Source organism: Gymnogyps californianus, chromosome 5 (assembly GCF_018139145.2).
Source record: "Gymnogyps californianus isolate 813 chromosome 5, ASM1813914v2, whole genome shotgun sequence".
In the NCBI taxonomy this organism is placed as follows: domain Eukaryota; kingdom Metazoa; phylum Chordata; class Aves; order Accipitriformes; family Cathartidae; genus Gymnogyps; species Gymnogyps californianus.
Genome location: NC_059475.1, coordinates 48,416,511 through 48,430,093, shown reverse-complemented (window position 1 = coordinate 48,430,093; position 13,583 = coordinate 48,416,511). Strand labels below are relative to the sequence as shown.

Here is a 13,583-nt window from a genome sequence, read left to right as displayed (position 1 = left end):
GTTTTAGAAATGAAGATAAGGAGTTTATTTATGCAAACTGTGACTTAAACCACTTTCCACCTTAAGTTCTGGACCAAATTTTCTGGTGAACTACAAAACAGCTAATAGGTGGCAGTATTTTTTAGCTATTATGGAGTTCCACATTCTCATCTTTATCCAGTATTTATTCCAGTCTCTCCACTTAATCAAAGCTTTCTTCTTTACAAGAAGAAAGTTTCTCTATGAATGTTGCTTTTACTTTATCTTTTCAGTTAACAGTTAACATAACTTAGCTTATTTTTAGTTAATTTTTAAGGAAATAATGTGATGTTATTTTTTGTAAAAAAAAAAAAAATTTAATCCCATTAAGTAATAACCCATGTTCAAGTTACGCATTGTCTCATGTAGTGGACAGTGGTCACATCTTTGAAAGTAGGTGTTCACTTTCACCATGTATGTCAGATTGCTAGCAGACCGTAACACTATATGGACTTTGGCACAACTAGCCTATTTTTAATTCCATTCTGTATTTAAGCTTTTCTCAGACTCTAGGCTTAATAATGACATCTTTTATTGCCAATAAAGACTATAGGTTCTGAAATATCGTAAGGACTGCAACTCAGTTTGGATTTGATGTTTGGAGGCAGAAAAGTAGATATTTTTTGTTTGTGCAGAGATTCTAGCAAAATCTGGAGATTTTAGCAAAAACGGCACTCTTACCTGCTTTGGGATGAACATGCTGCTAACACCCATCGTGCAGTTCCTAGGTGTTTCCATTCATCTGGATAGAGAGTCTGTGTTCCTTATATTTTTGTAACTTCTTTTTTTTTAAGAAGCTTTTCATGTATGTTTTGTTTCAGCTTCTTCCTTATATTTTTCAGAACTTCTTATTTGAAAAAATCAATTTGAAAACTGATCATGTAACATTTCTGAGCTTTTCATTTGTCTTTGTTCAGTGTGGCAAACCACGTATTCCTCTTTTTCTCCTCCTATAAAGTTTCTCAGGAAAAACCATTGGGTCTTTTTTTTTTTTTTTTGACTTAGCAGAATTCCTTGACTTTTTCTGGTCCTGACACTGCTTTAAAGACAAGCACTCACATAATGCTAATGCTGATCATCCCATCTTGGAATAGTAGTAGAAACCATCATTCTGTTCGTAATGAGTCTGTGGGTCTTTGTATTTTCCAGTGGCTGGGTCAAAAGGTGCCTGCTCCTATAGTGGCTGATATAGTGCTAGCTTCATGCTGTGAGCTTTTATCTTAACTTACATGCTCTGCTGGTGCAGTCTATCATATTGTATTCCCTACTTCTGTTTTTATAGAGCTTCCTTCACCTCTTTTCACTTATTTTCTAGTGACATGCATCCAATTCAGCTTACTAAATCTGATGGGCTTGGGATGGCTCCGTGCCATCTTCTGCTTTGTCCTGCTCAAAGATTGTAGTTTTCAAGGGGTGTATGGTGTGAAGTATGGGATGTCTGTATTCATCCTGTGTTGTTCCTGATCCGGTAACCTGTTCTGAGACGGGTACCTGAATGTATGAGCATGGTCAAAGCACAGGAGAAGCCACAACGGGGCTAATAGTTGAAATTAATAAACTCTAGCAGATCTAAGCTGCGATTCCTGGGGTTGCTGTTTCTCTCCTGAACTACCTAGGATATTCCTTATTTTTTATTATTATTTGCTCTATCCATGCTCCAACAATTAATTCTATAGTAATCTTGTTGAATTGGTTAGCCCTAGCAGTCTGAGGAAATAAAATTCGCAAACATTTAAGTTGGTCATCTCTTGCCTAGGTAAATGGAGATGTTAAGGAAAGGAAGAAAACCTGAATCATTTAGAAATCATATGTGTGTCTCACAATAGACAAATGAGAAGCCAAAAGTAGAGGAGAAAAAGTTGTGAATAACAAGCAGGAGGAACCCCAAAAGGCTCTGAAATCACTGTTCGTGTAAATGCATGGACAGGTCTTTGTAATGGCAATTGATAGTGCTGTCCACATTGAAATTTTCTTTGTTACATAAGACTCCTTGACATGGATTTTACCTCTTTTTATGTGACAAATGCATAAAAATGCTAAATGCAGTCACTTTGGTTTAAGCTGCATTTAAGAAATGCTGTCACTATTCGTTCTTACTTCTAAAATCATCAGCATCTTGCCAAGAAGTTTGAGGTAAGTGTCACTCCTGAAGAAAGCCTTTTTATTGGAGGATATGTAATATCAAATAAACTGTGTGTCGTGGAGGAGGGGAAAAAAATACAAACAATATTTCATGTTCTCAATACAAAGTTGTAGACAGTTTCCATATGAGGATGTAATCAATATAGATGCAGCATTTGTGGTAAGCTTCAGGGAGCTAGATGAACATAATTTAACCAGCTATGAAATATACAGACAATTGACATCTGAGACAAAACTCTCTAAAAAATAAATAATAAAAAGGAGAAATGGCAGTCTGTTGTCTTTTGCTTTCTGTTACAGGACTTCAAAAGGTTGATGGCAAATTTTCAAAATTGGATTACAATCATAGCTTGCAATTTTATGAGATGTTCCAAATATTTGCAGACAATGAGTGGGCTATAGAAAGATTGTTTAGGTTTCATTCTTTTGGAGTTATTGGGATAATTTGGTTAAAGTCTTGCCTGTGTGTTTATCCTTGATACTGGTTGACAGTAGATTCTCTAACATCTTGTGTCTTTTGGAATGTATTTTCTTCTAAGTATGGAATGTAGAAAACATACTTACACTCAAAGCAAGTTACTTATGGGGGTTTTTGACATTTTACTGGGTTTTTTTGTTTGTTTGTTTTTTAGCCAAATCATGCAACTAGAATTGCAAGACAATTTTAGAAAGGTTGAAATACTGATATTTTTTCAGAAAAAAAGCATGGTGGTCATTACACCATATCCTTGATTTATTATATTTGTATTTTGTTTTGCATTGCTTATTCTTGATGTAATACAAATTGTTTTATTATTTTTAACCTGCACACTGTTAACCTTAATTGTCTTTTTGTTCTGGATTTTTTCATGTAATTTTGCTGTATCTATAAGAAATGTGTACTGTTTGTGGAATTAGTGGAAATAGTCAGTAAAATTCAGTATAAAATTTATTTAAGCCAGTTTAAAGAATCCAGTAGTTTATGTGATACATCAGGAAAATCTCATGTTGTCCCTTTGTCATTCTTTTTTTCCTGTAGTAGAAGTTGTATGTGACTTATGATAGATGTACTGTAAATTCCTTCTTATTTTAAACAGAATGCTAAAAAAATTAAATTATAACTTGAGATAACTAAGAATCAGGAATGGTGTGCGTAACATGAATTTAATGAAATGTAGTATTTAGTAACACACATGTATTTACAGTGCAAATTTTTCCTGTCATTTAGCGCATTTTCTGGGATTTTTTTAACCTGAAATATATCAGTGTTGAAAAAAAAACCCCAACCCTTAAGCTCCTTAGGAAGACAGTGGAATTTTTATTAAATGTGGCTGATTTTTATTTTGAAGATGAAGTCTTCATTTCTTGGCTTTGATACACGAGTGAACCAGGCTTTTAACTGCTATTCATTCATCTACTGCTTGCAGTTTCAAAAATAATTTAAAGTTGATATACTTCATATGCAATATTTTAGAAAATAAGCAAAACAAGTCAGCCTATGAAACGGACCTATAGCTAAGGTGTGTGTGACCAATAGTCCTCCCTGTATTCTGCTGCATTACTGTGTTGCCTCATTTCCTCCATCTTGCTATTTGGAGGAACCAGCAAAAAAACTCATATCAGTCTGCAAAGAGGGTGAGAAAAGCAGAGGATTAACCAAAACTATCCATGCTTAGGAGGCTAGATCATTTAAGGACAAGTATACCTTTCAGATCACAAATGTTCCATGTCTAAATTTAATGTAACGTTGAATACATTTGAACTGAGTTCATAACAAGCAAAAATTCATATTTTCACAGAACAAAGTATGCTAATTGTTCCTTAGACATTAGGACATTAGGAATGTCTAAGGACATCCTTCCAACGATTTTCTTTAATTTAGGTTGCACTGGATTTCTTTTTCTTCCTGCCTAGGCCCTCAAAGAAAAGGATGACCTCAGAAGTCAACTTCTCTCTGCTATACACCAAATAGAAAACCTTCGGAAAGAGCTGAATGATGTGCTTACAAAGAGAGCCCAGCAGGAGGAACTCCTCCACTGCAAAGAGGTAAAACTGAATGAAATGAAGTCTCACCAGGTATCTCTTGAAGAAGAGATCAAAGAAGTTCAAGGTACTGTAAATAAATTGGAGAATGAGTTGAAAAAGCAAGTCTTTCTACGAAATCAAATGCAAGCTGAAAAGGAACACTTGGAGACAGAACTTGCAACTAGTAACTTGATCCATAAAAAAGACCAAGAAAGACTCTTAGAAATGCAAGCAGATGTAAAAAACTTAAGCTCTGTACGTGTGGAACTAACAAACAGAATAGCAGAAGAGGAGAAAGTCAAAAAGGAATTACATAAGAGCCTCTCAGATCTCCAGAAACAGCAGGAATCTAAGCATGAAGAGATGACTTCATCTAACAGGCAGCTGAAGATGGAAAGAGAAGTTCACCAACAGGAGCTGGCAGATCTTAGATCAGAGTTACAAAATGTTAAAATCAAACATGAACGAAATGTTCAAGAGCTCATGAAACTCCTTAAACAAGAGAAGGATGATGCAGAGGCTCAGATTAGAATGCTAAAGGTACTTATTCTGAAGAATTCCAATGTCAGACTTCCTTCCTCCCCCCCTCCCCCCTCACTGAGTGATGAAGGTAATAAAGCATGGGCTTTAAAACTTTTAAACACACATTTTATTGCAGGTCATCATAGAAGTTTAAAGTTCAGGGTAAAAAAATGTAACAGTTTTAGGTCAAAAGCTTTTCTTAGTTCAAAAGTAGTGAAATAGGTATGTCTGTGATCAGAACAGAAGGAGATATATGAGGCTGTAGTGTTTTAGTAAGATTTGATCCTTTCTTCTTCAACTGTTATTTTTACAATTATTGTCACGGCCCTATTAAAGAACTTGCAATATTGCAGGGATGATGCTTTTTTGTAAATGTTTAAATTGCATGATGCAGAAATACTGTCATTGTATCTGGAAACACTTTCAGAATGTGAATAGTGATAATGTGTAACACTTGTTAAGGTTAATTTTTATAGTTCTTTCTATTTTGAAGAGTTTTTAGAATTTCTAATTTCTGTACAATTTCTCAGAAAAGTGACTATGTTCATATAGTAAATGATGAAATATAGCATTTTATTCATGAAGAAACAAGTTAATGTCTTCAGTTTACATCATTTGCTCCTTATTCAAGGCTATTGCATCGGAAAGAAAACGAGCATTTTAGTGGCTCTAAGTGGTCTGAATAAAATTGAAAAGTTAAGTTGAAGTGATCTAAACTGCACAATTAACTGTCAACAGTTGTATAAGCTATACCTTGCACTTTCATTGAAGCAATTTTGATTACATGGTTAAATATATAAGGCAGTATTTTCTAAGTCCTAATAATAATAATTTGTATATTCATATTAACGGAGGCAGTAGTTTTCCAGATAGGTTGTAAATTACCAACATATTTTGAGTGCACTTCTGAAGCACTATAAATATGCTTTCCACTTCAGTCCCAGCAAATTTTTAATTTGCTTATGTCAAAATCCTATCAATTTAACCATAAAAAAATCTTTTATCAAAGCTTGAGTGATATATGATCTACATAAGTAATACAAGCATGTTTATTTCCTTTTTCTTCTCACAAATATGCAACTAGTTAAAAATGCATATTTTCCACATTTTTGCAGTTATGAATTGACATTACTTAGAAAAGGATGGTTCGTTATTTAATATATCATTCATGACATAGTAATTGACAATAATTCTTAAGCACTTGGTAACAGAAAACATTTAATGAAGATAGCAATAAAAAAAGTCTAGATGATTGTTAGTGGAAGGATCATTAAAATAAAAATATTTTGACAGCAGTGCTTAACATTGGGGACTTAATTTGTAATATGTCTACCGTTATTTAAATGATCTGTCCAAATATGTGTTTTTTCTTTGACAATGACTTTGAAATTAAGACTGTACATTTAATATCAAGGGGAGAGAAGGAAAGTGTATTCTGGATGGTAGTAATCAAAAAATGAGTTGATTGTGACTGTGTTCCTCTTCTATGGAAAGGTCAATCTTACAATAAGGGCCTTGATATTGGTACTGATTGTTGTACCTAAAAAGAATATTTAAAAAATTAACTTCTTTCTTTCATTTACAGTGCCATGACCTTCCCAGAGTCCTGAATCTATGTACATTTTTTTTACAGCTTTGTGTCTCTGAAACAGAGAAGAGCAGAGGGCTTGAGGGAGATGAGTTTTGTAAGGTATTAGGGTAGGCAACTTTTTTTAGAAGTACACAAAATTATAATGCACAACATTCTATTGATTCAAAGACTAAGTGCAACAAAATAGATAATCATATCCATTTGTAGAAAGATCTGATGAGAAAATGTCATCGTGCAGGTGATTTTGTTACTTTTTGTCTGAACTCATCATTACATTGCAATTGGGTTTCACTTTTATGGACATACTTTTCTTGCAAGTTAAGGTAAATTTAGCATGCATTTTATCAGGTTGTATTTAAATATTGTGGTTTTAGGGTAGAGTTTAGGGAAATCCAACAGAAAGGTTTGGGGTTTTTTTTTACCTATTATCTTTTTTTTTTTTTTCAGGCTGGTAAGTTTTTGTGCCCAGTAACCAATTGTCTTTTACTGTTATAGTAATAATCTTGACCTTATTTATGCCTCAGCCTCGTCCAACCTTTGTAACAGCTTTTGGGAAAGAATATCCATAACCCTGTCCAAAGGTTGTTAATGTTAAAGTCTTAAAAATAAAGGTCAGTTGGGAGAGACTTGGGGAGTAAAGGGATATTTAACACATTTGTTATGTCCTCATGCCTGACAACACTTTCAAGTGTTAATCTTTAATGTAAGATTATATAGAGAGATGTATCTATACATACAAAATTGTGTATATATGTGTATTTTTTAAAATTGTTTTCTATACATATACCAAGTGGGTGTAGTTCTTTTCTTCCTGAAGATTATCAGATGTGGAAAATGGGCTCAATCCAGATCAATTAAATTATGGTCACATCTGCCTTGTCTATACTGGAAATTAATAAAAATTAACTTTCTCCATTGTGTCTCAAAGGTAATATAAGTGAGGAATTTGGTTCTTGGATTGTCTCCATCTGCATAAACATTATAATACAATTACCTTTAGTGGGAACTGAAAAGTTGATTTTATAAGCATATTCACAGAAAATGTTTTAGGCATTGCAGGCTTGTCTTTGTGGACTTAGGACACCAAAGTTCTTTCTCGGAATTGTCCTTCGGAGGAGCTTTTGTACTCTGTTAGCTCTGGTGGCTAAATTAACTCGTAAAACTTCTCTTGTTACCCTTCTTTCCCATAAGTTATATTTATAGTGTAATTGGGAGAATAGAATTTTTGCTCTTCCTCAGGAAGGAATTTACTCTGCAGGTTTATTTTCGTGTGTAACTGCATCCCCCAATTCATCTAATATGAAGCTGGTTTTGAGTAATATGTGTGTAATTTCCTTCTTTACTTTATTCACTCACGTATTTAGGGCTTTCAAGGCCCTTAAATGTTTTCTTCATTTTTCTCTGCAATGTTTCCATGAATAGCATTAAAACCACATAATTCTAGAAATTAAAAATACCAAATCTTTGCAGTTATTTCCTTGCAGATATAAATTTAGTATTAGGTCCTGAAATGAAATGATAGTTTTAGACTTTCTGATTCCAAATTATTTCAGTAATGGAAAAGTTGCATAAATACTGGGCTTCTTAAGGTGATGTAAGCTGATGAGTGTAGCAGAGTTGAAATGCAGAATCTGAGGCTTCTATTTACTGCTTTTAAAACACTGTATAGTTCTACAACTCTGTGATATGTTTTCCATGTTCAGATAAGTGATTGCACTTAATGTAACTTAAATGTAAAAAATTAAATAGAATTATCCTCCCGTAATAGTGTTCCACAGATTTGAAACTACAGTCTGAGAATGTTTTAAAGTAACCCATATAGTGACTTTGTAATCTATTTTCCCATTACCATCAGATGGAACTTGTAGAAGAGAAAAACATAGCCGAGACTCAATGTCAACAACTGGAGAAGATAAAAAATGAGTGTGATAAATTGGCAGAAGAATTAACCCAAAATGAAAAAGAAAATATAAAACTCAGGCGGAAATGTGAGTTTATAAAACAAGAACTGGAGAAAAAGGTAAAGTTACCTGGTGTTAACCATAATTCGTCAGTCTCTCAGCTGATAAATACCTAAAATAAATGATGAATTATAGAAATAGATGGTAAACTTAAAATACAAAAAAATACATGTACATATTAAAGAATATACACAGTCATACTGTAGTATGCAGTTTCTGTATAAGTCAAAGAAGGCAAAAGTGCTTTGGCTGAGTCATGAATTGTATCCCTCCGAAGATTTGCTAATACTATTTAGGAGTAGATGTGTAAGTCCTGTTGCCTGTCCTATTTCTAATATAAGTAACTAACAAATGTTTAACCAAACACTTCTAGTTTTCTTCATGTTTTCTTAAAGTTGCAGTGCAGTTATGAATAATTTAGAGCTAATTTGAAGTAAGCAAGCAATGTAAGCATGGTAAAAGAAATTCTAAATAACTTGATGAAAATTATTTTCTGCTTGAATATTTAGAACATGGCAAGTTTTTAAAGAAATTCACATCCCTTTCTTGTACTGGCATTGTATTTCTAGAGATGGACGCTGTCTGCCAGCCATTCTTGTTGCCTAATGTTCTGGTTATTATTTACTATCAAATATTGATTTGCAGTCTCACAACCTCGAGTTGTCAGCCTTTCTTTTCAAAAATCTAGTGATAAATATAGAGTTGCTGAAGAATTCTATTTTGTAACTCCTCTTTCTGCTTTCTTGAGTTCTACTTTTTTCCATGATTGGTTCCACAGCACTGCTTTTTAATATGTTTTTCTTAATATGAATGTGTTTTACATTGTGCTGTTTTTATATCTTAAATTTCTCTTCCTGCAACATTGTGATTTCAGATAAGTATTTCTGTACATGGATGAAGTTTTACCTTCTGCAGTGTAAAGCACATACCTGTCAGTATTTGATTAATTCATATTAAGACAACATTGAAAATGATTGTTTCTAATCTTTGACAAATTTGATTTCCTAGATTAAAACTCAAGAAAACAAAATTTGTGCATCCTACAGGAAATTGCTTATAAATTTTTCATGATATCCTCATGTTTTAAAAATGGATATTTTAGCCTCTAGCTGGAAGGTTCTTGCTCTTCTGTGTCAACTTAGTAATTTCTCATCCTTGTGAAAAGAAATCTTTTTATATAGGCATTTATATTATCATCGTACAAGAGGTTTGTTCATTTCACATGGACCACTGAATAGTCATCAGATAATTCTTCATTAGCTCAATAGTTTCAAACTATTTAAATCTGATAAGGGGCCCATGGATATTGTAGATCCTTCGTGGCTTTTCAGGTTTTTCAATTTAATTTTCAGCTCGTATTTTGTTGTTATAAATGAAGTGCACAACATCACTTAAGTGTTGAGCTTAAAATCTAATAGGCTTATTTTGAATGTAGGTAAAGTGATTGTTTGGAAATGCTATTAGCTCCTTTCGTCATACTGCTTATATTTTCAGCATATGCTGACTGTCTGTCAGTCAGTATGCTGGGACTGCTAGCCCTAAGAGAAAAATGTTGGGGTGGGTTTTTTGTTTTGTGGTTTTTTTTTTTTGTTTGGGTTTTTGTTTGTTTGTTTGGGTTTTTTGAAAGTATGGAATGAGAAAATCTTAAACCTGGCATTTCTCTTAGCTTGTTAAACTAAGGAAGGAAGTGCTTTAAAAGCTCAACTTGTCAGACTAATGAAAAGTACCTCAAATGAAAATTCAAAATGTGTTTTTTCTAGGTTGGGATTTTAGCACTATAAGATCTATTAGTAAGGAAATGTGTTTGTAGGAGTGTACAGTCTTCTGCAGTCAGCAGTAAACTAGCTCCAGCCTTACTAGTATTGGGAAGATATGGTTTTTAGACCGAGGTGATCTTTTATCTCTAAGCTGGAAAAGAATGGAGAAGCTTTTAAGCACACAATCCTGTGGTCTCAACCTTTGAAGGTAAATGCAGATGGAGAGTTCCACTTGATTGCTTTAATCAGTTAACTTAAGAGAATTTACTGTTGTGGCTTTATTGTGGATTTTCAGAAAGGGTGTTAGGATGGGGGAAATGATAATATTACCTCTTGAGAAATCTCATACTAGCTGTCATATTGTGGTATTGCAGAAGCCTATTGTGTTACAAAAGAATTATCTCTTTTCCTTTTCCACACTTTTTATACTTTTAATGTAATTCTGCCCTTAGTGAAAATACTAATTCAAAGAAACATAGGTATTATAGATAGCTTGAATTTTTTTTTCATGAAAGTTGAAGGGGCAGAGATTAATGGTAAAATTTCCTGTTTCTTTTCCTTCTGTGCACTTCTGAGTTATTAGTGCCTTCATTTCTCCTGTAGGTTCTGAAAGTAGAATGTTGGCACACTCAGAAAATCAAGCAGATGAAAAATGTAGGAAAAAATACTGAGTTATATACTCTTTTTTTTTTTTTTAGTCATGGTCTTTGGGAGTGAACTCTGGCATGTGATGGACTGCGTTCAGTGAATAATGAGATAGCATAGAATACTGACACTGGAAGCATATATAATGCAATCTTATTACCTTCAGAATACTGATCTAGATCAGAACTGCTATTTCAACTCCCATATGGGTAGTACAGAAATACTGGAACCTGTACATATTAAAAATTCTTGTGATTCCTTCAGTTTGAAATAGCTACTGTTTAACTCAAGTATTTTTGTATGAATTAAATGAAAAAAATCAGGCTGCTTATCAGGTATGGCTTTTTCACATTTGACAGTCACCTATATTAAAAAACACCTATTTTGCTAATAGATGTAACACCTATATATATGTATGTATACAATCTCCTGAAAGGAGGACTCAGTGATCGTAAGGGTCTTTTCCAACCTAAATGATTCTATGATTCCATATGTATCCCATTATGTATGTATATTATATGTATGTATATATATTCCATATCTGTACAACCTCCTGAAAGGAGGTTGTAGTGAGATGGGTGTTGGTCTCTTCTCCCAAGTAACAAGCGATAGGACAAGAGGAAACGGCCTCAAGTTGCTCCAGGGGAGGTTTAGATTGGATATTAGGAAAAATTTCTTCACCGAAAGGGTTGTGAAGCATTGGAACAGGCTGCCCAGGGAAGTGGTTGAGTCGAGTCACCACCCCTGGAGGTATTTAAAAGATGTGTAGACATGGCACTTAAGGACATGGTTTAGTGGTGGACTTGGCAGTGTTAGTTAGGACTTTACAGTTGGACTTGATGATTGTAAGGGTCTTTTCCAACCTAAATGATTCTATGATTCCATATGTATCCCATTCACAGAACTTGTATGTTAGAAATTATCTAGCTCCACAGTGGTGTCTCATGAGCAGTGTATGAAGATTTCCAATAAATACAATTTAAACAGTTGCACCTTGTCATTGCAGAGGTCCGTAATTAATAAATTCTCAAAATTATTATTCTTGCTTTTTCTCACCATTCTCAGTGCACTTGCACATGCTGAAACGTGCCTGTTGAAGTCTTTACCCTTTGCTGCATTACGTCCTCCTGATCTCAGCAGCAGGCAGATGTGAACCAATTTCACTACTTCTCACAAGATAGTTTTGTTATATTAATTACAATGCATAATTTAATATATTGTGTAATAAAACTGCTGCCAGGTTCAGTTTTACATGGTGGCTCTATCATAGATATAAAGGAAGAGAATCTGAATTTTAAAAAGATATGTAACATATTTAATGATCTTTCTGACATTGGATGATAACATAAAATGCATTCCTCAGTGCCAGTCACTGTCCTACGAGATATTCTTTGAATACTTTTCATTTGAGAACACACTGACTGCCAATACAAGTTTCCTTCAGGGATCTCCTTTTGTGATGACAGAGATCAGATGCCTGTCACTGGTTCAGGGCAAAAGGGAAGTATTTGTTGTGGGCTCTTTCTACTCGTGAAAAAGAGATTTATAGTAGAATGTCTAGTTTTGACACTGAAGATAGGCTCTACGATTGTTGGGTTTGGATTTGGTAGCAGTTTCTTCGTAGCTGATTTACAGGAGAATAAGAAGAATCAAGAGAGGAACTTATGAGTGCTGTTAGAAGGTATTGTTTTCCATGGAAAGGAACTGAACTCAGTGCACGAGTGAGTATAGTGTGATTATAAGATTGAAAGATATATTGCTAATGATGTATGTTATATTATTAACGCAATAATTTCTCTGTTTTGTTTTTCCTCTTTCACTCCAGGATAAACAGATCAGCAATGAAGAAGATCATTTGAGAAAGATGGATGAGGCCAGACTGCAGTTTAAGGATCAGCTGCGTCACCTAGAAATGGAACAGGAATCCATTCTCACCATGATAGGAAGTGAAATCGATGCTGCTTGTGAAATTTTTTCTCGGGACTCCGTGGAGAAATTCAAAGTAATTCTAAGTTTTAAGTATGCTGCAGATTTTGTTATTTTCTTAATGAATGTTTGTAGCAGGATTTGTATGCATTGTTGTCACCTATCACTTAACTGGATAATAGGATTATGGATATTTAGCTGGTACAGATGTACATTGCTAGGTATTAGAATGGGATACTATGAAGATCTGCTAAAGTTAATTGTTACTGCTTTCTTTTTCCAATTTTTTTGTGAGAAATAGTTCTCCTTTTGTTTGTGTGAAAGAACCTTACATCAGCCAGAATTTTGAGGCAGGTTTTCCTAGGCCACCTCCTTAGAGGTGGGAGGTCCCCAAGAAAGACCTAAAAGGCTTTTAAAATTGGGGGAAAAATGAAAGAAAGGTTTTATTAAAAATTCATTTAGATGCTTTGTTTTTTAAGTAGAGAAATAAATGCTGGAAGTGAAAAGAGTTTATAACCTCCTCTTTTGTGGAGCAGGTCCTTGCATCCAGAAAACTCAGACTCAAAGTTTCAGGAAACTTGTAGCTTGCTGTAATTTTTTTTCACTCTCTTCTTCTCCTGCAACCCTTGTCTCCCATTAGTTTTTTTTGCCTGAGCATTCTCATTTGCTCCCAAGGGACAGAACCCTCTCTTCTTCCCTCCAGATGATTCTACATGACTAATCCTCTTAAATTGACGTTGTACACAGCTGAGAATAAAGAAAATGGACAGTCCAACTCAGGTTGTCGCCATGCTCACTGGCATTATGGGTACTTATATCACAAGTGCTTGACCTGGTAGCTTTTTAGCCTTAGCTGTAAACATAGAGTACACTCAGATTACGCCTTTTCTGTCTTGCTATTTAAACAGAGCATGCTTTCTACTCTACAGTTCCTGGTCACTTGACTGGGCTGGGCTGCTTTTGAAATAGAAATTTTTCAGCATTGACACTGAAAATCCATTATATTTTCAGTATTTT

The 13,583-nt window shown here is 34.2% G+C and overlaps 1 protein-coding gene across 1 annotated transcript in view; it reads left to right on the top strand.

The window, feature by feature from the left end:
- The window catches only part of CEP128 (centrosomal protein 128), a 134,715-nt gene that overhangs the window by 50,546 nt on the left and 70,586 nt on the right, over positions 1-13,583 (top strand). The window contains exons 14-16 of the mRNA XM_050897610.1: positions 4,054-4,704; positions 8,133-8,297; positions 12,466-12,642. Coding sequence (XP_050753567.1) covers positions 4,054-4,704; positions 8,133-8,297; positions 12,466-12,642 — 993 coding nt within the window. The remainder of the gene's footprint in view (positions 1-4,053; positions 4,705-8,132; positions 8,298-12,465; positions 12,643-13,583) is intronic.